Here is a 25,721-nt window from a genome sequence, read left to right as displayed (position 1 = left end):
TTAGATCATTGCTTTATATATATATAGTAAATATCTTATGAGACCCTCCCACACTCATGTGTGTAGGATCCCAAAGGATCACCATTAAATTTGGCACATATCTCTAAATGTATAGGACCCAAAGGATTACCATTAAATTTGGCACAAATCTATAAAAAAGTTATCACATAGGTGTGAGACTTGACTTTTCTAGATATTTGTGCCAAATTTAATGGTGATCATTTGGGGTCTTATATACATGGGTGTGGGAGGGTGATCATAACTCATATATATATATATATATATATATATATATATATATATATATATATATATATATATATATATATATATATATATATATACGAAAAGTTTATATAGAGCCGAGGCTCTAAACAATCAAATTCGAGCCAACATCAAAACTTTCACTAGAAGATGTTGTTTTGATGCCCAAATATCCTCAAATTAATCATCTCGACATCAAGGTGCATGAACATGAGAAAAAAATGGATTTCAAGTATTGGAAATAGTGTATTTTGTAAAGTATATTGGGTCCGACAATTTTCAAGATTTTCAAATTTTTATAGATCTCTCTATTTACACTATTTTTGAAGCTTTAAACTTAATAAATAAAGATGAAAATATATTTTAGGGCTTTCAAAAAGATTTTCAGTATTAAAACTACATTTCTCGATACTATTTGAAGGTAAGCTGTAATTTGATAGTTTAGAGCCTAGGCTCTATACAAACCGCACCCTATATATAATATCTTTATATATATATATTTTTTGTTTTTTCCGGGCCTCAACAAATAAGTCCCGTATTTCGGGCTTCAGTACCAGACCATATTAACCAAGAGGTACGCTGAAATTTATTGCCCAACTTCATGCCCTAAAAATCTAAATTCGTCACAGGGATTTAGAAGGGAGAGGGAGAGGGAGAGGGAGGGAGGGACAGGAGAATTATTGTGTGATTTGTTTGGAGGTTTCGTTTCAGGAAGATGTCTCCTGGGCTTGTGGTGGGCACAATTGGAGGCCTCCTCCTCGCTCATGCCGCCTTCTCCACCATTCAATGTATTATTAGCATTCATCATTTGTATCCCTCCATACATATGCGTGCTTTTGTGTTCCCTTTGAGTAATTGCTTCACTTACTCATCGGTGCTTTTATATCTATGCAGATCGATCGGTGCTGAAGATCACAGAGGATGAGTTCATTGGGCCTCCTGCTAATGTAGTCTTGCTTATCCTTCAATTTCTTTTTTTCCTTTTTGATTTCAGATAACAGTAATGATCTTGGTATGTTCTTTCTTTTTTATTTTGAGCAGGTTTTATTTGAGCTGCTTATAGGTTTTGCTTTGTGCTTTTGGGCGTCTTTGACCGTGCCAGGGAGGTTCATATCGATCTTGCTAGATTCTGAAGAGAACAGGTTTGTTTTTATGGCATGGAAACACTTTATTGATTTTATTCCTACTTTTTGTTTTGTTCTTCTCATTTCCTTAACTTGTTACTTTTTTTTTTTTTACAATGTTTTATTCGTGAATTTTATATTTTTGGTTTATTTTCCTCCTTTTAAAGCTTGTGCTCTTTTCTAACAGAAATCTAAGATATTGCTTGTCTATGGACATGTTTTCATGCTGAAATATTTTTATTAGTAGTGACTTGTGGTGAAAAGGTGATACTAAAGCATTGGTTTTGCCTTCTGTTAGTTCATTTAGGGCATCAAGACAAACTGGATCATTTTTTCATCGGCTGTCGTATGGAATTGGAACAATGTTGTTCTAGCTGTTTTTTTTTTTTTAAATTTTTCATAGGTAGAGGGACATTGATGAATAATGCAACATTTAAGTATTTATGGGTTCGTATTTCTCTCAGAATTTTAGTCAAACAGATGTTTTTTTTTGAAACTAAGTGACAATATATTTTCATATTAATTCAAAGATTACAAAGTTCTCACGAGATGTGAGTGCTGGCATTCCATGTGTCGGGTGCTCCTGCAAAAAAGATGATCACATAAGACAAGGGAGTGTGTATATAGAAGTCAGATTTTCAAGTAAGAGAGAGTAGAGAGGGTGAAAGGTGAGGGAGATAGAGGATATAGATGACTGCCAGAGGTGGGAGACTAGAGAGAGCTTAGACTCCAAGAGAGAGATAAGAGGAGAAGAGAAAGGGTTAAGAGAAGAGAGGAGATAAGAATCTTCATTGTTGTCTGATTTAGAATAGAGAGAAAAAAGAGAGGAGAGGAGAAGAGAGAAAAGTGACAGAGAAGAGGAGAGAAGAGAGAAGAGAAAGGAGGAGGTGAAGAGAGGGTGAAGACTTAGTCTAGGAAGAGAGAGAAGAGGAGAAGAGAAGGGGTGAAGAGAAGAGAGCAGAGGAAGGGAGGGGAGAGACGAAGTTCTTCATTGTTGTGTCTGGGTTGGAGTAGACTGTGTCCCCTATTTTGCTAGCAGATCATCGTCTATGTCAGAAGTCAGCTTGAAGTGGCCTGCAAAGAAAGTGGACATGGTCGAAAATGTGGGTCATTATCCAAAGAGGTTCAGAAGATCTTGATGCCCATATGATGGCATTATGAGAGTCTGCCTCAACTATTAGATGGTTTCCCTAATTAGGATCCAATCTCTTTGAGCACTTTGAGCAAAGTGGTAGCCTTGGCCCAATAGGAATCTCTGCACCCAATGTGGGTGGAGAATGTGTGAATGGTATTGCTATTAGAGTCTTTGAAAATGCCTCCAGCTCCACATGGGCCCTAGATTACCCAAAGAGCACTGACCTATGTTGACTTTGGTGGTGCCTTGGGGTAGGGTTGTCCATATGCTCGAGCGAGGAAGCTTTAGGTGTTTAAATGTCAAAATTTCTAACCAATTGTTTTTGAATTTGGATGTTTTGAAGCCTCTTAATGATTTGCAAGTAGAAGCCCAGAAGATGGTGAGAGATCTTGCCTTTCTGCTATTGTTGTTGCAGTATTTCTAGCTTTGTGGAAGACACAAGAGTTTACTTCCAAATAGGTCTCCAAAGTTTAGCTGAGGAAAGAGGTGGGGTGAAGTATGCAGAGAATAGAAGTTCAATGGTCGGGGATGGACCCATCAGTAGTTGAGTCCCATAAATGTTTAGTCCAAACCTGTTAAGCAAAGGGACATTGTATGAAAAGGTTGGAGTGATGCTCCTCCTCTTCTTCACACATATGGCATCGATTGGCAAGGCTGAAACCTCTTCTTTGGAGTTGATCTATGGTAATATTTCTTTGAGAAACAAACAACCAAGAGAAAGCTTGAATTTGGGGGGCTTTATGGTCAATAGTGGAGGTAGAAGGTTAGTGAGGGTGAATGGATTTGTAAAACGAGTCTATCGAGAAATTCAGAGAGTGTTCTTTGGACCATATTGGTTTGTCAGGCTGTTCTCCCTTAATGAAGTGTGTGGAGACATGGTTGAGGAGGTTGAGTAAGTGATTAATTTCATGGTCCTACAAGGCTCTTCTCAAAATGGGTGCATTTGCTGGTTGATGTTTGTTTGGAAGTAAGTAGCAATGGTTGCATCTCGGTCACTGGATAGGAAATAGAGGTTAGGGCAAAGTTCTTTTAGTGTAGAATTCCTAATCCACAGGTATTTCAAGAACAAGACTTTGTTTCCTATGCTACCTTTGTAGCGAATCAATGCATAAAGAGTTCTCGGCAAGAGTAGAGACTTTTGACAAAAGCTGAAGTGGTAGCTTTTCTGAGATCATCTACTAGAAACCAATCCATGTTGTCAAAGCCATATTTGTGGTAGAGACACGACACGCCAAAGGGAGTTGTTATTGGTGGTGAAGCGTCACCACCATTTCTTGAGAAGAGCTTTGTTGGTTATTCTGAGATCACGAATACCTAGACCACCAGTTCTGTTTGGGTTGGCAGAACTTGTTCAAAGAGAAAAGGGGGATCTTATTCTTAGAGATGTCATAAGACCATATGAAGGCCCACAAATTTGTTGAGGATGTTGCCTGTGGAAGTTGGCATAATGAAAAGCTGGCCCACAAACTGGCTGGGATTCTAGATAAAACAAATTTGATGAGGGCAATTCTGCCTCTAAGGGAAAGAAAATGGCCTTTCCAAGAGCCAACTTTCTTTGGAATTTTTCCACAATGGGATCCCAAATGGCTTTCCTAGGATTCCTAGCACACAACGGAAGGCTTAGGTATTTTGTTGGGAGAGTGTCAGTGGAGCAACCTAACCTATCCACTAAGATTTGGAGATGAGCCCTCAGGAGCATGGATGCCAATTAAGTTTGGATTTGGACATATTGATTTTCATGCCAGAGTCCAGTTCGAACCATCTGAGGACTAACCATAGTTTGTCTATTTGAGCCAAGGACGCATTAAAGAAGACAAGGTTGTTTTCTGCATATTGCAAATGACATGTCTTCTCCAGACTTGGAGATCTTGAACCCCTCCAAGGTGCCATAATGGTAAAGCCTAGAGATGGATATGCCAAAGATATCGACGACAATAGCAAAAAGGAAAGGAGCAAAGGGGTATGTCTGCCTGTCAAAGGCCTCTGATAAGGGAAAAGGAACCCTTCAGTGTGCCATTGATGAGGACAGAGAAAGAGCTGGCGGAGATGCAAGCATGGATCCACTTTTGGTGAAAACCCTGGTCCCAAGTCCAGTCTGGTCTGGTCTGGTCTTAATATCATTAGTTTAATACTTAAATACATAATCAAGTATAACTCGAAAGTGAAGATGTACTCATCAAACTAATAATAGAAAATGTTCATGTAAGTTATTGTGTTAAATATCCTTTAACATTTAATTTAAGTTTGACTTACAAAAATCTTCTTCTGCACATTCTTGTTGCATCTCATCCCAGCCAGTTGTGAATTAACTATGAAGCAAACGTACAAGATTTTTCGACTTTCTAGGGCTTTAAGCCTGATATTGTGTAAATAAATATTTAGCTTTACATGTTCAGGAGGTGTAATTTTCTTTGTTAGTGGGTTTGTTTTGCTCGGTCATTGGGGATCCAGTCAATGACTTTATGTAATTCTTTGAGAATGCATCTGAAGCTAAATTTGGCTTCCTAATTTATTGGTAACCTATGGAGAGACTCTCTGATGAAGGATTCACACTGAAGTGGTAGGTTCAATTTGTTCCTAGATGGGTACTTTTAAATGAGGGAACATCTGAGGACCTCCAAAGCAAAACATTTATAGCCTTCATCTTAGAGAACTTTTACCTTGATGTCTAAGAATATGTCATGGATTTTAATTCCCATTGCTAGCTAAATTATGCAGTCTACACTTTCAGCTGGAAAGCCATTTGCTAACAAATATGAAGTTTTGCAACACTTTTGTCGTTGTGATTCATTGTAGAAGTGCAAACTAGAGATTCTACTAGTTTATGCTTGCACAAGTATGGTTCATAATTTTGAACAAAGTTTATGGTATCAACAATGTTAAAAAACATAATGGCGGTGGAGTTGGAGGGCATCTGTTTTTTGTTTGTGTGTGTGTGTGTGAGAGAGAGAGAGAGAGAGAGAGAGAGAGAGAGAGAGAGAGAGAGAGAGAGGATGGAGAGAGAGAGGTCTCATATCGAACACTTGGAGGACATGTTCTCCTTTTGCTTCTTTTTATATGTAGACAGAGAGAGAAATTGATTCCGTGAGAGAGTTGGGCGTCACATCTAACACTTGGAGGTCGTCTTCTTCTTTTTCTTCTTTTTATATGCAAAGTGAGAACATATAGTTCCATGTGTGTGTCTATGTGTGTAGCTGTGTGTGAGAGAGAGGCCATCTTCTTTTTCCTCTTCTTCTTATACGTAGAGAGGGCATGGGCCTTTGAGCGAGAGAGAAGGGCCTTCAGCCCTTAGCCATTTTTATGGGCCTTAACGTTTTTTTTTTTTTTTGGTTTTTTCTTTTAAGGGGATTTATGCTTTTTTTTTTTTTTTTTTGATGGCACTTGGTTCATGGGGATTTGGGTGGGTTGATTTGCCCCCACAACCCTTTTTCCCCTTTCCAGAGGGGAAAATTACTTTTTTTCTCCCTTGGCCGAGGGCCTTTTTCCGCATTTGGCCAAGTTGCTCCAAGGCGTCGCGTCGGCTTCAACCTTGAGGCAACCGATAGGCGATACCTTGGTCGCCTAGGAGCAAGTATGCCTAGTGCACCCACCTAGGTGTTTTGGCTTCCCGGCCGCCTAGGCTGGGTGGTTGAGCTTTCAAACAATGGGTCATCATCATCATCCAAGCCTTATCCCAATGATTTGAGTTTTCTACATGAATCTTGTTCCTCATGAATTTTCGAATAATGGGTATCAATCTTAATATGTTTTGGTTATTTTCATGGATATGTTTATGGTCCTTGGGTTCTTTGAACACTAAATTACTTGGACTGCGATTCCCTTTACAAAAATGTAATGACAATGTACATGCCAAATGAGGAAGCCGCCCGATGATTTGAATATGCTATGTGGTGGGAGGAACTGTGGTTTGTCAATGGAGATTTCAACATCATGTGCCTTTCTTTTGGGTTCTGGCCCCATAGCTTTGTTGAAAGGTTTTCGTTTTGAGTACTTGACGTTGAAATTTGAAAACTATTTATCTATCAAACAAAGAAAAACGAGAAACAAGGTCTAGAGGGTACTCCCGGATTAACCCAAAACTGTACTCCAATTCTTTATAGTAGTACAAAAGTTAACGTTTATCAAAACAAAAAAAAGAAAAAGGAGAAACAAGGTCATACGTCATAACAAGTATAATGCTATACTTCAATTTTGTGGGTTGTCATGTGTTGTTTGACCTCCTTGTGGGGATGCTGTTCACACCACTGGATTCTTTGGTTTACACCTTTATCTATGTTAAACATGTTAGACAATAGAAACCCATCTAGCACCATTTCTTCAGGATTATAATCGCACTTTCATTATAAGCCTTTATTTTTTATTTTTTTATTTTGTATTTTCCACCTGGTACACTTGGACTCTGAAAACTATATGTTTGGATGCTAAGGAATGGATGATTGTTTTTCATGGTCATAATTGATGACTATGGATTCTTAATCATGTATAGGCTTGGCCCCTGTTACTATGACATGGAACATTAATAAGTGTTTTGTTGTCTTTCACGGTCAATATCATTATTGTTATGAGGATGTGAGTAGTATTCACGCATGCACACACAGACACTAGATTCCTTGAGAGTGCATCATCCCATTTCTCTGTCCAGGCAACATAGGTTCACGTTGACCAATAACTAGGAGCCATTTGGTAAGGATGTGCTTGTATTGCTTTCTCCTTTCAAGGGATTGGAAGTCCTTGCTACTGGAAAGCAACCCAAAGTGCCTTAACCTCCATTATTTTTTGACTAGCGATCCTATAGTGATTTTGAGCATGAGACGTCCTAGGGAGGGCCATTCTATTTCCTTTCTGAAAACATGTGATTGGACCTTTGGACCCTTGTTCCAGAATGTCCAGCCCAATAAGAGAACGATTATAACTCTACCAAAGGTAGAAATTAAGTGTAAAAGCAGTTTATTCTTCGAGGTAGGAGATAATCTACCAATGGTAGAAATGAATGTAAAATGTTTGATGGAGACATACTAATGTATTGATTTGAGGGAGATCATCCTTCCAGTTTTATCCACAATATTGCAAAGTAGTGGAGGTGGAAATTTGTTTAAAATATTATTGTGGATGACATTGCTCGAGGAGGCTAGGATTTTATGCAATTAAGTTTTGGATTGTTCTTTTTAGTTAATGGGCTCAATTTTGATGCGATCATGTGTCACATTCTGGAGCATAGGTTTGAGGGAGAGAAGTTAAGACAAGGTAGTGTTTGGTCTGTCTAGAGATAGAGACTTGGGCTTCAACTGTTTCCTACTTGGGGTTCTGTTAAGAATGATGTGATATTGTTAATAGGGCATATGATGGAAATATTTAATGAGTTCCATGATAGGAACTTCTTCAAGGAAAGTTCCATGAGAGGAATGCAGCTTTCATAATTTTGATCCCTACTACGACTTAACTATTTTATAAAAGATGGTTACTTGGCAGGATATTTACCTCTTTTAGGTTGTGAAATCCCTTCTGAACAATTCCATGGTGCTTTTACTATCCTCTCTAAGGGTATGACATAGTCATGCTCTAGGAATTACCTCACTATGAGTTCATAGAGGCCTTTCATTTCTCCTGTATTAGGTTCAATATTAACTATTAAGGGGATTGCATAAGCCTCTGAAGTGAATTAAAATTTGTATTTCTAAACTGAACTCTTCGGCATAAACTTCAATGTACAACCTACTCGTAATTTTGTTTTTTCTTTTGTGCTTCTGTAGACACCCCCCTCGATATTCTGGCTAAGGGAATTGCTAAAAACCTTGATTCTGAGTCTAAAGGACCACACAAACCTTAATAGACCATAGACAACTTAGACCTAATGTAATTGACCCAAACCTGCCCAAAACATATCCCAAGTTGAAGTAAACGCCGAGAGATTTCCAACGGTTCAAGAATCACCCAAATCGGACTTACGGTAAAAAAGATCCAGAAAATGACAATTCGGTCCTTGTGAGGCTGAAGTGCTGGGCCTCGGGGTAGGCCATTTCGCGGCCTGGCGGGCCGAAATGTGGCTTGATGACACAGTAAAAACACGTTTTTTCTGATTAGATAAAGCCAAAAGATCATGATAAATCCAAAAGAATCCAAAAAAAATCCTAAAAAATAAATAAAAATCACCAATTATTAGAAAATAGGACAATTGTCGAAATTAGGAAAATTAGCCCAAAAATACCCAAAATTAGGAAGAAGCCCTAGAAATTTCCTAAAAAGTTAGGAAAGTCCCAAAAAATCCCTAAAAATCCCCGAAAATCCCAAAATTCGGATTTAATCTTAGAAGCTCGCAAAAACTTTAGAAAACTAAGGAAAATCTCTCCTAAACCCTCAGAAAAGCCTAGATAAACCCTATCTAAAATTTCTAAGCTTTTCTCCCTGCCTTGGGAACCCTAGATCTAGGTCAAGGAACTTTAGATTTATTAATGTCAGCAAGCATAAGGCATAAAAAAAATTTAAATGGTGGCACAAATAAGAAGAGCTGTTTGATCCAATCTCGAAACTACAGGTTTCGGGTCTTTGGAGCTAAGTATATATTATTGTGTTTAATTTAATCTTCTTTCTTCATTTAATTTTCTATTTTATTTCATATATTTATGAAAATTAATTTATTATTAAATTTAGTTAAATTTAGAAGTGTTTTTAAGTCAAAATACGGATTTGGAGCTAGCCCTGCCAGTGGACTCAGAAAAGGATCGGATCTATATAGATCTGGGATTTTTCTGAGCCCACAATTCAAACGACCCCACTTTCTCTTATCTTTTTAGATTTAACTCAGTTTTGTAAAGATTTGAGCAAATCTCATCCCAGAGATTAACGCAGATCAAAGCATAAACTCTTTGACGCCCACCGTGGGGCTCAAACCCAAGACCCCCCAAGGTTAAGAGATTGAAGGACTAGGATATGGTTCTTAATCTGCACCAATATCTGGGTGAGATCTATTGAAATCCTAGCAAAATTGAGTTAAATTTGAAAAAGGTAGAGAAGTGAGTTCGCTTGAATTATGGGCCCAAGAATGGCACAGATCTATTCAAATCTAATTCTTTCTTGGGTCCATTGGCAGCGCCACCTCCAATTCCTTTTTTTGACTTAAAAACGCTTATAAATTTAACTAAATCTAATAATAAATTAATTTTCATAAATAAATAAAATACAATAGAGAATTAAATGAAGAAAAAAATTATATTAAATAAACACTTAGCTTTAGGGATTTGAAACCCAGAGTTTCGGGCTTGGATCTGGCCACTCTTCTGATTTGCACCACCATCTCTTTTTTTGGATGCCGTAGGCTTGCTGGAATTAGTTGATCTAAATTTGCTTGACTTAGATCCAGGGTTCCTAAGGTAGGGGGCAAACTTGATAATTTAGGTATGGTCTACCTAGGCTTTTCTGAGGGTTTATGAGGAGTTTTCTTAGTTTTCAAAGTTTTTAGGAGCTCTTAAGATTAAATCTGAATTTTGGGATATTTTGGGGATTTTTCCTAAGTTTTTAGGAATATTCTAGGGCTTCTTCCTAACTTTGGGTATTTTTGGACTAAGTTTCTTAATTTCAGGAATTGTATCCTATTTTCTAATGATTTCTAAAGGATTTCTGATGTCTTTTTTTGGGTTCTTGAGGGCGGTAAATTGGTGATTTTTTGGAAATTTTTTCGAATTTAAGTGGATTTATCTCGATCATTTGGCTTTATCTAATTAGAAAAAACGTGTTTATTGCATCATCAGGCCATGTTTGGCCCTACCGGGTCGCAATACGGCCCGCCCGAGGCCTGACACTTGGGTCTCACAGGGACCAAATTATCATTTTCTAGATCTTTTTAACCGTAGGTCCGATTTGGGTGATTCTTGGACTGTTGGAAAGCTCTCAGGGTCTATTTTAACGTAGGATATGTTTTGGGCAAGTTTGGGTCAATTATATTGGGTATAGGTTTCCTATGGTCTATTAAGGTTTGTGTGGTCCTATAGACTTAGAATCGAGGTTTTTTAGGAATTCCATTGTCCAGAATTTCGAGGGGGGTGTCTACAGTTGCCCCTCTTTGGCATTCAGCTGGGGCACTAGGTGAATTACAAAGAAGTAGACACCTGATACAAGGTGGGAAGGAAAACACTTTATGAGGGATCATTCTATTGAATGATCAACACCTTTTGGTTAGGCGGTATGCCTATGGATGCTTTTAATTTGTAAGAGATCGAATTGACACTGCTTTCTTTGAGTCAGTGCGGTTGAAAAGTCTCCGACAATCGCGATCCGAAGTGACAGTCAATAAGAACCATGCTATCTTTGAGCCGGTGACACTCCTTGTTGTAGTCACGCCAATTACTTGGGAAGCTTCCAGTGTAGTCATCTTTGACTTTAGACCTTTTTCTTGGGGTTTAGTTCTCCAATTGAATGAGAGTTTGATTTAGAAGAAATGATGGGATGAAGAATTCAATTGAACTCTTTGCTCTCCTTTGATTTTGATTCTTGGGGTGCACAAGCCTTTGGTTTGGTAACCTATGGGTTGGTCTTTATCTTCCTAAGGGTTTGCAAGCATGGCAATCCAGGATTTGGTGGCGGCGGAAGGATCATATCCAAGCCTCCATGAAACTCGTTCTTTTTTTGAAAAGATTTTAGAAGGTTTTGAAGATAGATAGAATTTTGAAATAGAAACAGAGTTTCTGGCTACAATTTAAACCAAAGAATATAAGATTTTTGAAAACTTCATGAAACACATACGGGAAATTTTGAAGGGGGAGCGAATTTTGAAAAACAGGTTTGGTAAGCAATTTAGGCTCATGCCACTATGGAGCTCTCTTTTTTTTTGTCCTTTTTTTTCAACATGAGCTTGCCAAGCCTCTACTTGGGACTTTCAGGACGAGGAATCACCAAGTACTTCATCATCTTCTAATCTTGGCTCTTATATCACAATACAAGGGAGAATTTTTCTTGTTTTCCGAGCAAACGGTGTCTTGGATAAGATGGAATGCTGCCCCAAAGCGCTCAAAATATCTTTGGAGTTCCAATTGTATTCCTCCACTACCACTCCTTTGAAGTTAGATAGTCGAGGCGCTTCAGGTTTACTTAGACTGATGCCTTCAATTTATTTTGCTTTCTGACACTATTCTAACTTGAGAAGAGAAGAATTTCTAGAGATTTTGGAGAAGAGACGAATAGATAGAGACGTTTTATTATTATTTTTTTTGTCACCCCAGGGTCCTTTTCAGGTGTTCAGCCCAGTAGCCTTTTTTCCAACGCCTGAGGTTTCTTTCAGATTTTCGGCCCCACGGATTTCTTTTTCCTATTTTTTTTTCTGCCCCAGGGTCCCTTTCTGGTGTTCAGCCCGGTGGCCTTTTTTCCAATGCTCGGGATTGTTTTTGGTTTTTCATCCTAGCGGATTTTTTTTTCTTTTTGAAGAAGATGAAGGAGGAGGAGAAGAGGACTAAGTGGCGTTTGTTTTTCTTTTTGGCACTTCGTCCTAGAAAACAGATAAGAACTCGATCATCCTTCATTCTTCCAGTTGGTAGGGAGGTCCTAGTCTTAGTTATCTTTAGATTTTCCTTGCCTTTGACAGCAGTTGCCGAATTCTTATAGAATCTTTGCTCCTTGAATTGCTCACTCGAGCCTTGATCTTAATATTCGGAGTCATTCTCAGCTTCCTAGTCCTTCAATCCCTTACTTTGTTAGCTAAACTCATTTTCTTCTTTTTTTGATGGTTAATCTCTTACGTAGTTGGCTAAATTCTTGAGATTTTCTCCTAAACCCTAGATCTAGGTCAAAGAACCTTACATCTACCAACTGCAGCAAGCATAAGGCATCCAAAAAAAGGAGATGGTAGTTCAAATAAGAAGAACGGCTTGATCTAAGCCTGAAACTCCGGGTTTTGGGTCCTTAAAGGTAAGTATTTATTTTTGTGTTTAATTTAATTTTATTTCTTTTAAGTCTTTGCTTTATTTTATTTATTTATGAAAATTAATTTATTATTAGATTTAGTTAGATTTAGAAGCGTTTCTCAGTCAAAATATGGATTTAGAGCTGGCGTTGCCATTGGACCTAAGATGGAATCAGATCTATTGCCATTACTGGGCTCACAATTCAAGCGACTCCATTTTCTCTACCCATTTCAAATTTAACTAAATTTTGCTAAGATTTGAGTCGATCTCATCCTAGAGATTGGCGCCGTTCGGAGCGTAAAAACCTTCTAACCTTCTCTCTCTCTGACTTCTCTTCGTTCAACTCCTTCAGAAATTTTTTCTGAGATACCTTCCTGTACTATGGAATGCCATGTAGATAATATTCGATGTATAACACAAAATAAAATTAAAGAGAATAAAGTGGAAAGAATAACCCCCTAGAAATCATAAAAAAATATAGGGAGAAACATATTCAAAGAAACAATTGACTAAAGATGATGCCCAACAAGATGGAACCAGGAAATTGACCACTAATTTCCACCCCTTGTCAAATGTCTAGCCTAAAGAACGAATACCCTTTTTTTGCTAAGTCCGCGAGGGGTTTGAGATGGTACCCTACCCATTGTATTAATGTGGGAAATAAGTATAAACTGTATATAACTTGAAAATTAAGTCTCTCTTGAGAGCTCTTTATAACAAGTGTCTTAGTACATTGCACAAAGAACTACACTCAAGGCTTTTGGTAAGAGGGAGAAAGTTCCCATCTCTCGTAGAGGACCTCAAGCCCTCCGCCAATAGTGGTATGTAAACTCTGTCTTTTCTTCTCTCTCCTCTCTCAATCGCATCTAAGATCTTAAGAAGCATTTTGTAAGAGAGGGTACATACGTTTGTTTATGAGCATTCCTAGTGATAGTCCTTTATATTGTTTATAAATTATACAATATTGTATATATGTATGTATTTATGTGTGTGTGTGTGTATGTCTGTGTCTGTGTCTGTGAATGTGTGTGTATGTGTGAATGTGTGAATGTGTGTTTATGTATGTATGTGTGTATGTATGTGTGTGTATGTATGTGTGTGTATATATATATATATATATATATATATATATGGAAAATGCTAGGGTGAGCCCACTAGCTCACAGGAAAAAATGAGCCCAACGGCTCAGATTGAATCTGGGCTGATCTGACAATCACTGATGTCCGGTAGTGTTTGAATTTTAATTTTTTTTCTACTAATCCAAATCACTTAAAATTTGGAGCGTGTCTACATCAAAATAGGTGAATCTTCGAAAAATATCAAAAAACTATTTTACATGAAATAAATTGACCAAAATACCCCCAAAAAGTTTTGAGGGTATTTTGGTCAATTTATTTCACAAATTATTATTTTTATATTTTTATTAGGTGTGGCTTGATGAGAAGAACACACGCCTAAAATTTCAAGTTATTTGGATTTGTAGAAAAAAAAATTAAAATTCAAACACTACCGGACATTCGTGATCGTCAGATCAGCCCAAATTCAATCTGGGCCGTTGGGCTCATTTTTTCCTGTGAGCTAGTGGGCTCACCCAAGCTTTTTCATATATATATATATATATATATATAGGGATATTCTAAACTTCACAACCCTTCAAATTACAAAGGTTCAAGATAGAGAGAGTTTTGAAGGGTGGATTTATTAATTTTGTAGTGTAATTTTTTAAAAAAGTTACTTTTGTGGGGCAATTTTGTAAATATTACTCAAAGACAAATGGTACTTTTGTCATCTCTATAAGGGGTAAAATTGAAATTTTAACTAAAGGACAAGGGCACTCTACAAAGAAAGTTCCAGAACACTAACTTTTAAAATGCTATTGTACCTTTGTGAAAATTTCAAATTTGCCCTTGTTAATGGTAAAGTTACCTATTTAAATATTTTTTTAATAAAAAAGTAATGATTGTTTTGATAAATATACCCATCACAACACTTTCTAACCTTAATCTTTGTATTTTGAGGGGTTGTTAACTCTAGACAAATCCATATATATATATATATATATATATATATATATATAGAGCAGGGAAAGGATCCCCTAACTGCAGTAGGGATGGAGCTCACGATGTCGCAATGTGGTGCCCTGCACCTTGACCACCTTGCGTTGAGCACACTCCTAGAAGAATACCATATAGGTCCTATGGAAATTATGTTTAATATAATTGCCTTAAAGTAAATTTGATTTAATTTTCTTAAAAAAAATTGATTTAATAAACATACTTGAATCAAACCAGAATATTAGGACTCTATTAAAATTATACTTAAGGATTGATGTTAGCTATGTTCAAAAAGTCGGCTGCCCAGCCCCCTGGGTGGGCCGCATGGTCTACTGGAAGGCCTCATCGCCCCACCTTAGGGCTATACGGTCTAGGGCGTGGCAGTTGCCTAGGCGGGCGCCCAGGTTCTACCACCTGATAGGAAAGCAATGGTGGCATTAACTATGGGGAATGCTAAGATAGTCATAGCTTTCATTTACAACCACACTTGTCTTGGTTTTGATAAGGAACTTTTGTAAGAATGAGTTGGTGAGACTAAGTTTTACCTCTTATTTGTGCTTGAAGTCTCTTTAGAACAAAAAAGATAATTTAAGAAAAATGTTTGTTTCTAATAACTGGAACCAAATGAAGTGGTCTAGTCATCCAAAGGGGAGAAAGGTTGTTGATATTATCATATCAAGAACCTTTCGGAAGAAAGGTGGTTGGTCCATATAGCCTTACCACTTGTTAATGTTATGGGCCTAGTGGATGCGAGAAGGAGCCACCTATGGGTCATATGTACATAACTATGGAAGTTGCCAATGAGGAGATTAGGCAAAACTTTGATCACAATGAAAATTCCTATGAGCCTATTTTAGAAGCTTGAGAGGCCCCTCGACTTGACAGGCTACCATTTGAACCTTGCTTATTTTTATGACAATCCACATGTTGAGACTAGGGTTCTTTAATGGACGCAATCAATACATGCATGGTCAGACTCATCGCCACTGTATAAGAGCAAGACCAAGTGTCCATAGATCTAGAGAAGTATAGAATGACAATGGGGTAACTTGCCATTGAACTTGCTACAAGGCAAAGGAAAACTCTCAAGGCGTGTAAGCTAAATTTATCTTCTTTGTTGAGCGTTTAAGACGACTTTATTTTATTCGTTATTTCTTTATTTCTTGTAAAATGTAATAATGTGATGTAGATGCATGGTGGACCAACCATGGGTCAAATGCTAAGTACTTGCAACGGATGGTTTACGAATACCGAGTTTTAATACTTTCTTAAATTGTCTTTTTCGCTCTAAAATGACTTCAAGCATAAATAAGAGGTGGCAAATCTAGTCAACCCTAGTCTCACCATACAAATGTTCCTCGTTAAAGCCAAGACACATATGTGGTTGTAGATGAAACCTGCGACTATGTTGACATTCCTCTTAATTGATGTCACCACTGCTTTCTTATCAATGGGGTCGAGCATGCGGTCAATGCATTGTGCCATGCATGGTGTGCAAAATATGCGAGGCTTCATTTTTTTCATTCTCCCTATCAGCTGCCATGTTAGGGCCAGCCATGTTGGTGACCACTTGAACTATAGTTACCCGAATCGCCCACTGGGATAGCGATTCTGTTTTTGAATATCGATTCCGTGTTTCCCAGAACGAAACTTGATTCTAAAAGAAAAGGAATCATGTTTCCAAGTTTCTCGAAACATGATTCAATTTAGTTTATGAATCTCGGTTCCTAGAGCCTGGTATCAGGATTCCATGTCGCAGACTTCGTGATTCATAGCTACACAACAATGCGATTTTGCTTGTGCGAAACGTTGATTCTTAATTTTTAGGAATTCCGAATCCATGTTGCTTGGAATTAAGATTCTATATCACACACATCGTGATTCTTAACTACACAACAATGCGATTTTACACATGCCAAATGTTGATTCCAAAAGTTTTAACTATGGGGAATATTTGATTTTGTTTTTATTTTTTTATTGTTTTCATATTTTTATCCTTGTATTTAACAACTCTTACCAAGAATAAATATTATTAAAAAAATTTGTTACTTCAAATTTAATAATTTTTGGTAAATGATTGGGGTACTAATGTGATATTGTTTAATATATGATGGGTAGCATGATATGTACTACTGCTTTTCTTCAAGTAGAATAATAGGATAAGCATATGTGCAAAGTGCCCTAGTGTTTTAGGCTAAATTAATTATTAAATAGCAGAATTTAACTTAAAATTGAATAACTCAATTTTCAAAAGTCAAAACTAAATTTAAGAAAGAAGAATTTCTATGTCATCTACTTATTTTATAATTCAAGGAAAGGAGATAGAGGGAGCTCGCCCTTGTTGTCACTAGTTGTATGCCGTAGACCAGCTCCAGGTCTTATAGAAAGGGTTGTTAGTAGACTGAGTCCATTGTATGAAATTGTTGACAAAGATATTATAAAGCTTAACATTGGTAATTGAACTAAATATATACAGACCAAAATTCAATCTTGTAATAATGATAAAATTTAAATATCCTTTGAATACTTCTCTTGTATACAAGAGGGGATTGGTGCGCAATTCCAGTATTGGGAGAAACTCGATTCCTGAATGGTGAGAATCTTGATTCCAAGTTGATGGGGACAACTATTCCAGAATTTTAGGAATTAGGATTCTATATTTTAGGAATCACGATTTCAATCTCATCGGATCACGATTCCAGAATCCATTGAACTATGTGGGGTTAGGTGCAATTCCATATAGGTATGAAACTCGATTCTAACATGAAGGGACATCAATTCTTACAAGTAGGAAACACGATTCCTATTTTATTGGATTGCGATTCCAATATAGTGTGAATCAAGATTTGTAATTCCGAATCGTACGGACAACGATTCCAAGATTAGGAAATATTTGATACACGTGATTCCGATTCCTGAAACGATTCAGAATCACAGGCATTTCCAACAACTATAACCTGAACTACATGATGCTCCCCCACCTCCTCTATGCATTTCTCAACCAACCCCAAAAATGAATGAAGCATCATGTTCTTTACCAGATGTATCAATTGAGCACAAAAACATTTTCCCCAATGGACAATTTACCATCAAATTCATTACGCTCTTAGACCTCTAGTCAGACCATCCATCAGTAATTATGGTAACCCCAAACTGATACCATACATCCTTACGAGTTTTGGAATGCTCATTGGTCAGTTCTACCTCCTTTTTAAGTAGAAGCCCCTTGACCTCGTATAGGTAGGAACGATATATCCAGGCCCAAATTGGTCCACTGCTTCCATCATGGCTTGGAAGCTCGTCAAGGTAGTGGCATTCAAATGGATGCCTGCTTGAAAAAATATACCTAGCCACATACTGATCTACTCTTTCTTTTTGATCCTTTTTTAGTTGGCTGTGAATTGTAGTTTGGCCCTTTCCTCGAGCCGCAACAATAGGATTGGGGGGCAAAGTAAGAATCCACAAGCCCTACATTTCGACTTCCATCATTGGCCTAACCCTACTTTCATACTCTCTTCCTCTTCTCTTTGATTCCAAATATCTAATGATTGATCTCCTAATATCATCTAGTTTTTTTTTTATCCTCTTCTTTCTTTTTCTTGAACCCTTCAAGAAGCCTAACATTTCATTCCTTACTTCCACTGAGACTTTAGTGCAACTTGCAACATCCCATTTTATCCCTGCCAAATGATTCTTGAATCTATTAGTTCATCATGAATAGAATCTCTTACAATAATTGCATGAGATCTTATGTTTGTCCAATGGATTTGGGCATGTCCCATGCTTCTACCTCGGATCAATTTGTTTACTAGTAGAACCAAAAGATTACATTGGGAATATCTGAGTATGTGACAACTCAAGAGTTAACACTCAAGGTAACCTGAAAGTATAGAAAAACTCAATATGGTCACAAAATAAGATCATATTTACCAAATTTGTATTATAATTTACAAACCAATTCAAACTTAGCCGAAGAATATATTATGAATTATGAATTTCAGTTTAGCTAAATGTAACAAATAGAAACATTGCCAAACATTGTATAATATTGTCAAATTGAAAAAATAGCCAAGCATAGGAGAGCATAGAGTAATATTTTCAAATTTGTATTATAAATTATAAATAGAAACAAAAAATAGCCAAACATATATTACAAATATTCGATTTTGCACTATAAATTATAAACTTAGCCAAACATAGCCAAAAATATAGACAAAAATATGTTATATAGAAATTTGCATCATACAATGAATCCAAACATAGATAAAATTATACTATAAATTTTCAATATTGCATTAAAAACCAGAAACATAGCCAAACATAACCATAAAATGTATTATAAATATTTGACTTTGCATGAATGAGTAGAAACATAGCCAAACATACCCAAAAATATGTTATAGTCACAAAAATAGCAAGCTAACCCTCAACTCAAGCCAAACTTCAAATATAAACACAAGAAAATTGCCTAAAATAACATAACATGATACAATACTCACAAAAAATATGAAACTCTAACCATACAATTAAATCTACTGACCTTTCCAAACCCAATCGAAGTAGGCTTCAATCGCTCACTTTCGGATGCCAAAACCTCTCTTTTGCAACTTCTTTTGTCTCCAAAAAAATCCAAGCCGGATGTCTTTCGATTTCACAAGAAATAAAAAACTCGAAATTGATTTTAAAAAAAAAATATAGATCCAAGCAAAAAAGAAAATTGGGTTTTGGGATGGAAGTCTCACTTTCTAAGGCTTTGGGGGGCCAAAATCCCCCTCATAACCTATTTCCTTAAATGGCCTTTTGGCGAGGGCAATTTCTGCTCTCGGTGCCTTGCTAAAAGGGCCTAGGGCAGGCGCCTAGGTGGTAGGGACTTGGGCGCCCACCTAGGCGGTTGGGCAAGTCGCCCCCCGTAGGCTGCCACCACGCCCTAGGCCGTATGGCCCCAGGGCGGGGTGATGAGGCTGTGCAGCTGAATTTTTCAACATAGGCTTCACTTAAGGATTTTAGAGCCTATGGCCTACCATGCATGCAGCCATCTTGTTTGTGTTCCTTGTTTGAGAAGGACCTCTTACAGTAACTTCTCTTCCTACTTGGCAGCCTCATGAGGTCTTTCATGCATAGTTAGCAAGTTGGGGAATAATAATATATCGACGAGTCAAAACATCAGTAATAAATCGGTTTTATTTCAAAACGTTGGAGGAAAAAATGGGATAAAAAATATGGATCTCCAAAAAATAAGGTTAAGCTATAGAATCATGAATATTTCGGACTAGCTAAAAAAACAGAGTGAAAATATCAGATATGTAAAGATGACATAATATAGGATTATGATTTGCAGTTATTGTATAGAGACATTAAAGCCATTGAACAATAATTTTATAGCCTTACCTAGTATGATTAGAGTAATACTTCACAATTTATTGCCTGATCTTTCAATAAATCCAACAACAATGCATGCTCTGTTGTCATAACACAAAACCTATTATAGATTTATTGGGAGCATAAAATGAAACAAAAACAATAATACCCTCAGTACAAGATTGCAGTTAATTAAAACTCAAACACAAAGACTTAAATATGTAAAATACTGGTCCATCCAAAATACTATATTGTATATACACTAATGAAATAAAAAATAAAAAATAAAAACTGAAATTAATTAAACTTCTCTATGCATAAAGAAAGCAACAAAATGCCTAAGCAAATTTGATTCTCATATTGAATTCCTAGCTGCCTAAATCATTAGTATCATTGAATCTCTCGCTTGCACTTTATAAGGACGCCATGGGTTTAAGGAGAAAAGATCTTTCATTGAGTTACACTTCCTCTAACTGTACCTATTATTGTGAGATATATGAAAGTTTTGATATCTTAGTTTCTGGGGAATATATAGCTTGTATTTGTAACTTTTTTTAAAGGAATTTATTGGTGAAATTTGTGAATATTTTTAGTTAAATCAAGATTCTTAATTTACTCCCACTATTAATGCGCTTATCTTTATATTAACAATATTAAGTTAATGAAAAAATAAAATTATAGGGAAGATGTGTTTTTGAAAAGTTTTTTTGACAAAAGATAAAATACAAATTTATATCGGTTCCATTAACAAAGTGATTTTTTGAAGATCTTTCGGAAAACTTGAAGTTTTTAGCGGATTTCAAGAACTCGAAGATCTTTTCTAAAAATCATGTTTTAAACGGAGAGTTGCTAACTATGCTTTCATGTATGCACATAATTTGCATGTTGGAGAATAAAGGCCATAAAGACCACCCATAACCCTTCAGCAAAAACTTCCATGCATGGATATCACAAAGGATGCCATCCTTTCTGCTTCAACAACAACCCAAAAATTATTATTGCTGCCTATTTGACATTAATGGCATCTATTCCTTTCTCACCTATTGCCCATACCGTTATGAGCATTTTCTTTTTCTCTGGTTTCACCACTAAGAAGACTTTAACCTAGCAATTTTCTTATTTACTTGATTGAGTTTGTTGTTTCCTCCATTTCGTTTGCCTTTTGTGCATTCCTAACTAGGTTTCTTTCCTTATTACACCCTATGTTATACTCTCTGTATCCTTGCCAGCTGCTGACATGATATACATATGTTATCATCATCTGAGCCTTATCCCAACTATTTGGGGTCGGCTACAAGAATACTGTTTCGCCGCTCCACTCTATTAATGACTACCCTCAGTCAAAACATAAGTCACCATATCTCTTCTCACTACTCCATCCATGTCTATTAGGGCCTTTCCTTGCCCTTTTAAAGGCTCTCACTTGAGCCAAATCACCCCTCCTAACCATGTTGATCTAGGTCGATGTTGCACAAGACTGGGCCACCTAAGTCTACTTTCCCTCATTGTCTATTGGGGCTACCCCTAAGTTCCCTCTGATGTACTTATTCTGAATTATATCATTTCTTTCTTGCCACTCATCCATCTCAATATCTTCTTTTTATCCACACTCATTTTATGGATAGGTTGTTTCTTGACTGCACAACATTCTATCCCATAAAGCATGGTTGGTCTTACAGTTGTACTATAGAACTTTTTCTTCAGTTTCAATGATATGTGACGATCACATAGGACTCCAAAAGCACATCTCCACTTTGTCCACCTAGTTCTAATTCTAAGCGCGACATCTTCGTCAATCTCTCGATTCTCATGGATTATCGATGGAATGTATCGAAAATAATCTCTTTTAGGTACTTTGTGGCCATCAATCTTAACTAATTTTGCATTTTTACTCCTATTATTACAAGACTTGCAATCTATATATTTTGTCTTTGTTCGGCTTAAAACCTTTAGTTTTGTGAACACCCCCACAAAGTTCTAACTTCAAGCTGACGGCCATATTTGGTCTCATCAATCAAAGGTATATCATTGTTAACTAACATGTGCCAGAATATCTTATCGTGTAGATGCGTAGTAATTTGTGCATAACCAAAGCAAAGAGATATGGGGTCAATACTGACCTCTGATGTCGGCCTACTGTAACTAAAAACTCACTTGTCTCTCCACGAGTTATCCTCACTCCTCATACTAGTTAATACTCCCTCGTACATATTCCTCACTATGTCAATATATCTTCTAGGGACTGCAATCTTTTCCAATACCCACTAGATTAATTATCTAGATACCCTATTGTTTGCTTTCTTTAAATCAATAAAGACCACATGGAGGTCTTTTCTCTTTCCCCCCCACTTCTCAATCAAATTCCTAAGCCATAAAATTCCTCAATAGTTGTTTCTGATACACTCGTTTCATGTCATAGTCGTTGCTCAATCACTCTCTCCCACAACTCCACAGTGTGGCTCATAAGTTTGATCCCTTGAAATAGGTAGTTAAGTACCACAATACTTTTTTCCATTCGTCTGGCATTTTCTTTGTTCTCAAAATCTTATTCAACAACTTGGTCAATTAGGAGTTGTCAATCTATCCCATGCACTTTCAAACCTCTTTTGGTATACCATCTGGTCTTACCACTTTTCCTATCTTGATGTTTCTCAAAGCTTCTTACACTTCAGATATCCTAATCATACAAATGTATCTATGACCTCCGATCTCATTTATGTCAAAAGTTCTTCCTAATGCTGTACTCCCAGAGTAGTCGTCATTTAATAGTTTTTTAAAATAAATTCTCCATCTTTCATTGATGTTGTCATCCTTCACCAAGACCATCTGATCCTCATTCTTAATGCATTTAACATAATCTAGATCCTTATACTTCTCTCTCATTTTTGCTAGTTTGAAGAAATCTTTTTTACCTTCTCTTTTCCCCAGTTTGTTGTATAGATCATCGTATGCCTTAAGCTTAGCCTTATTATTGTCTTAGCATTCTTCTTGACATTTTTATATTCTTCTAATTTTGATACTTTCTATTCCATTGCCAAGCTTTGTGACATGATCATTTTTCGTTAATAGCCTTTTCAAATTCATTACTCCACCACCAAGTTTTGTTATTTGTCTATTCCCTCTAGAATCTCCTAAAATTTCTTTTGCCACTTTTTTAATACAATCAACCATCTCCTTCCATATAATGTTAACTTCGTCTTCGGAATTCCATTTTTCTTCTTTTATTGGTTTATTCGTAGATAAGTCTATTTGTTTCTCACTTTAAATTCCACTAACTAGTTATTGAACCCCTATTAATTTTACTCCTTTTCCATCCCTTTATGCAGACATCCATAACCATGAGACTGTATTGCATGGTCAAACTCTTTCTTGGGATACAATCTTTACATGATGGTCGTTATGTCTTCTTAACTAGAAAACAATCTATCTGGCTTTACTTGTTCCATTAAGTTATTAAATGTCCATTTTGCTTTCTAAAGTAGATGTTACTATTGCTAGGTCGTAAGCCATAGCAAAATCAAGAATGGCGTCACCCATCTCATTTCTTTCCCCACTCCATGTACCTTTTTATATCCTCATTATCTTTTCATACATGACCATTATCAAAGCACATAAATGCCATGCATCATTCTCACCAAAGATTGTCTCTTACTAGGAAATTACATCGACTCTTCTGCTTATATTCCAATCATGAAAGATAAAGTTATGTACATCTAAGCGAGAAAAAATATTGCTATTTAAATGAGTGTGTTTCATCCTATTGTTTAATGCAGATAGGGATATGTTTGTCAACACTAATCATACCACAAGGTGGGTAGTGGTGAATCATGCGTTGCAAATTGCATTCTCATTCCTAATATTGACTAGGATACTTTTTTTTTTGTTTGAATAGGACATTGACTAGGATAGCAAGGTGACCTTCGACTTACTTCCTGGGCCCCATAACACGTACATATGCACATTGTGAAACATATTCATGTAACTGGTACCTGTACCTTTGCTAACTGATCTCGGATGAATAGATTGAGTGTGTTCACCGGAACTTGATGCCTCATGAGAGATTAGATATCACAAAGAAATCTGGCTTAAGTTTGCAAGAGAGTCAACTCTCGATACCGTTTTTGGGGTAAATTAAGAAATTTTTAGCAGGTATTTGTTGACTAGCAGGAAGTGCTGGTGCGATCTCCTTAGCTGTTGTATCTGCCTCACTTAAAGAAGACAATGTCCAGGTTTACTAGGAAAGTTTGGGCATTTATTAAACACCTCAAATATATTCCAGAATTGAACAAAAAGTTTTGAATGTAGTTTCAATATCATAAACCATATCCTTTATTTTGTACTCTGGGCATGACAGGCAAATACATAGTGGTAGATATGTGTCAATGTTTGAGCACTTTGTGCAAGCATGTATGCCTTAACATAATTAGGTGGGTTGAAGAGTGATAAACAATCGCCCTCGAGTATTATGAGTCAATCTTATCTGTGGAGGAGGTTGTAGGGAGTTTGACCTTATTGAGCAAAATTTTTTCCTACCCAAACATTAGGGCGCCAGTACAATGGAAAGGACTGATGAGGTCTAGGCTCTCATATAAGGGCTGGCTCATATGATTCATATACAAAAGTTTAGGACATGCATGTGCAAATGTAAGTGTGTTATGGCAGACAGGCAACTAATGAAGTATGCTCTATGTTCTGTAACCTTTATGAAATAAATGGTACATTTTCATCTGTATGGTGCATATTTTGACACAAGTATCTGGGTAATCTAGATCATCAGTTTGAAGTTTATTCTTATAGTGATTTATAAATCAAAGTGAATACCATAGATATATTTATTTTTTATTTTTTAAATGCTGGTTGCTCCCTACTTGTCAATGGGCATGATTATCGTGTCTTAGCAATATCCTTGAATGACAATTCCTCTGTTTAAGCACTCTGGTTATCAGTTTCCTGATGGCGATATTTATGAACTATATGATGTGCAGGTTTGTTTCTTTAGCAGACAATCTGGACTTCATGATTTTCAACCACCGGGGGAAGATATTCCCTTCTCTGATTGGCTCCAAGCTGAAAACTTGAGACATACTACTGTCTGAGGCACGAGTTTGGATGCCTACTCTTTTTGGAATTGCTGGGAAATCTGTTTTATAACTTTTTCTTGGGTAAGTCACCTTGGGGTTAGGGGGGCCATCATGATATAAAACAACAGTTGTTTCATAGACATGGAAGACCTTCCCATCACGAACCTTTCTTTGGATCAAAAGCTAGATGGACACCTTAATGTTGGATCTATCAAGAAGGCAAAAGAAGTGTTGGTTCCTTGTTTGGTCATTAAAGAGAATTCTTTGGGTTTGTTAACCCATTATTTTTGGCAAAAAAATTATGCAAGATTGTGAGAATTTGGCAACCTTTTTGAGTGGAAGTTGGCTCATGATCTCACTCAGGATAACTTGCAGATTATGTTACGCACACTCTGGTCCCATTCTGCCATTTTTTTAGAGGCAAAAATCATAAATTAATGCTGGAAAAAGTTAGTATCAAGAGGCAAAAGTCATTAGCCTTCTTAACGCTCACAACTACATTTCATGCACCACCAAGGATCACTTCTATTAGATTTACTCAGAAAACTCTTTGTTTGGGCAGGAAAAGTAAAAAATGTTTGGTTCCTCGGCTGATCCAAGGGAATGTTGGGGATGTACTTTAAAATAAGGGAAAAAAAAGAAAAGTGGAAGTAGGCATTTAAGAAATAAGCTTTTCAATGTATTGAGGATCTATTGCAATTATGAATATTCAAGAAGAGTATTTTTGACATTTGGAATACGTCAGTGATTTTTGCAAGCATCGTTTATTGATCCAGTACACCAGGATATTTGATTCAGTTTGTTTTAGGGGCTGG

The 25,721-nt window shown here is 36.7% G+C and overlaps 1 protein-coding gene across 2 annotated transcripts; it reads left to right on the top strand.

Annotated features, from left to right (window-relative positions):
* Nucleotides 1-771: 771 nt before the first annotated feature.
* On the top strand, nt 772-25,232 carry LOC18425343 (membrane magnesium transporter-like protein). 2 transcript variants are annotated; one of them, XM_088865112.1, is made up of 5 exons: nt 772-838; nt 976-1,052; nt 1,159-1,211; nt 1,306-1,406; nt 24,811-25,232. In XM_088865112.1, exons 2-5 carry the CDS (start codon nt 980-982, stop codon nt 24,902-24,904), a joined length of 321 nt encoding a protein of 106 aa, XP_088721238.1. In that variant the 5' UTR covers nt 772-838; nt 976-979; the 3' UTR covers nt 24,905-25,232. The 2 variants fall into 2 exon arrangements, with proteins under 2 accessions (XP_088721238.1, XP_011629315.1); XM_011631013.3 differs by lacking the exon at nt 772-838 and having other exon boundaries at nt 887-1,052.
* The last annotated feature ends 489 nt before the right edge of the window (nt 25,233-25,721 follow it).

Source organism: Amborella trichopoda, chromosome 4 (assembly GCF_054954075.1).
Source record: "Amborella trichopoda isolate Santa Cruz 75 chromosome 4, AtrichopodaSantaCruz75HAP2 v2.0, whole genome shotgun sequence".
Classification (NCBI taxonomy): Eukaryota; Viridiplantae; Streptophyta; class Magnoliopsida; order Amborellales; family Amborellaceae; genus Amborella; species Amborella trichopoda.
The sequence above is the reverse complement of the archived record's forward strand: the minus strand, read 5'-3'. Positions and strand labels throughout refer to the sequence as shown.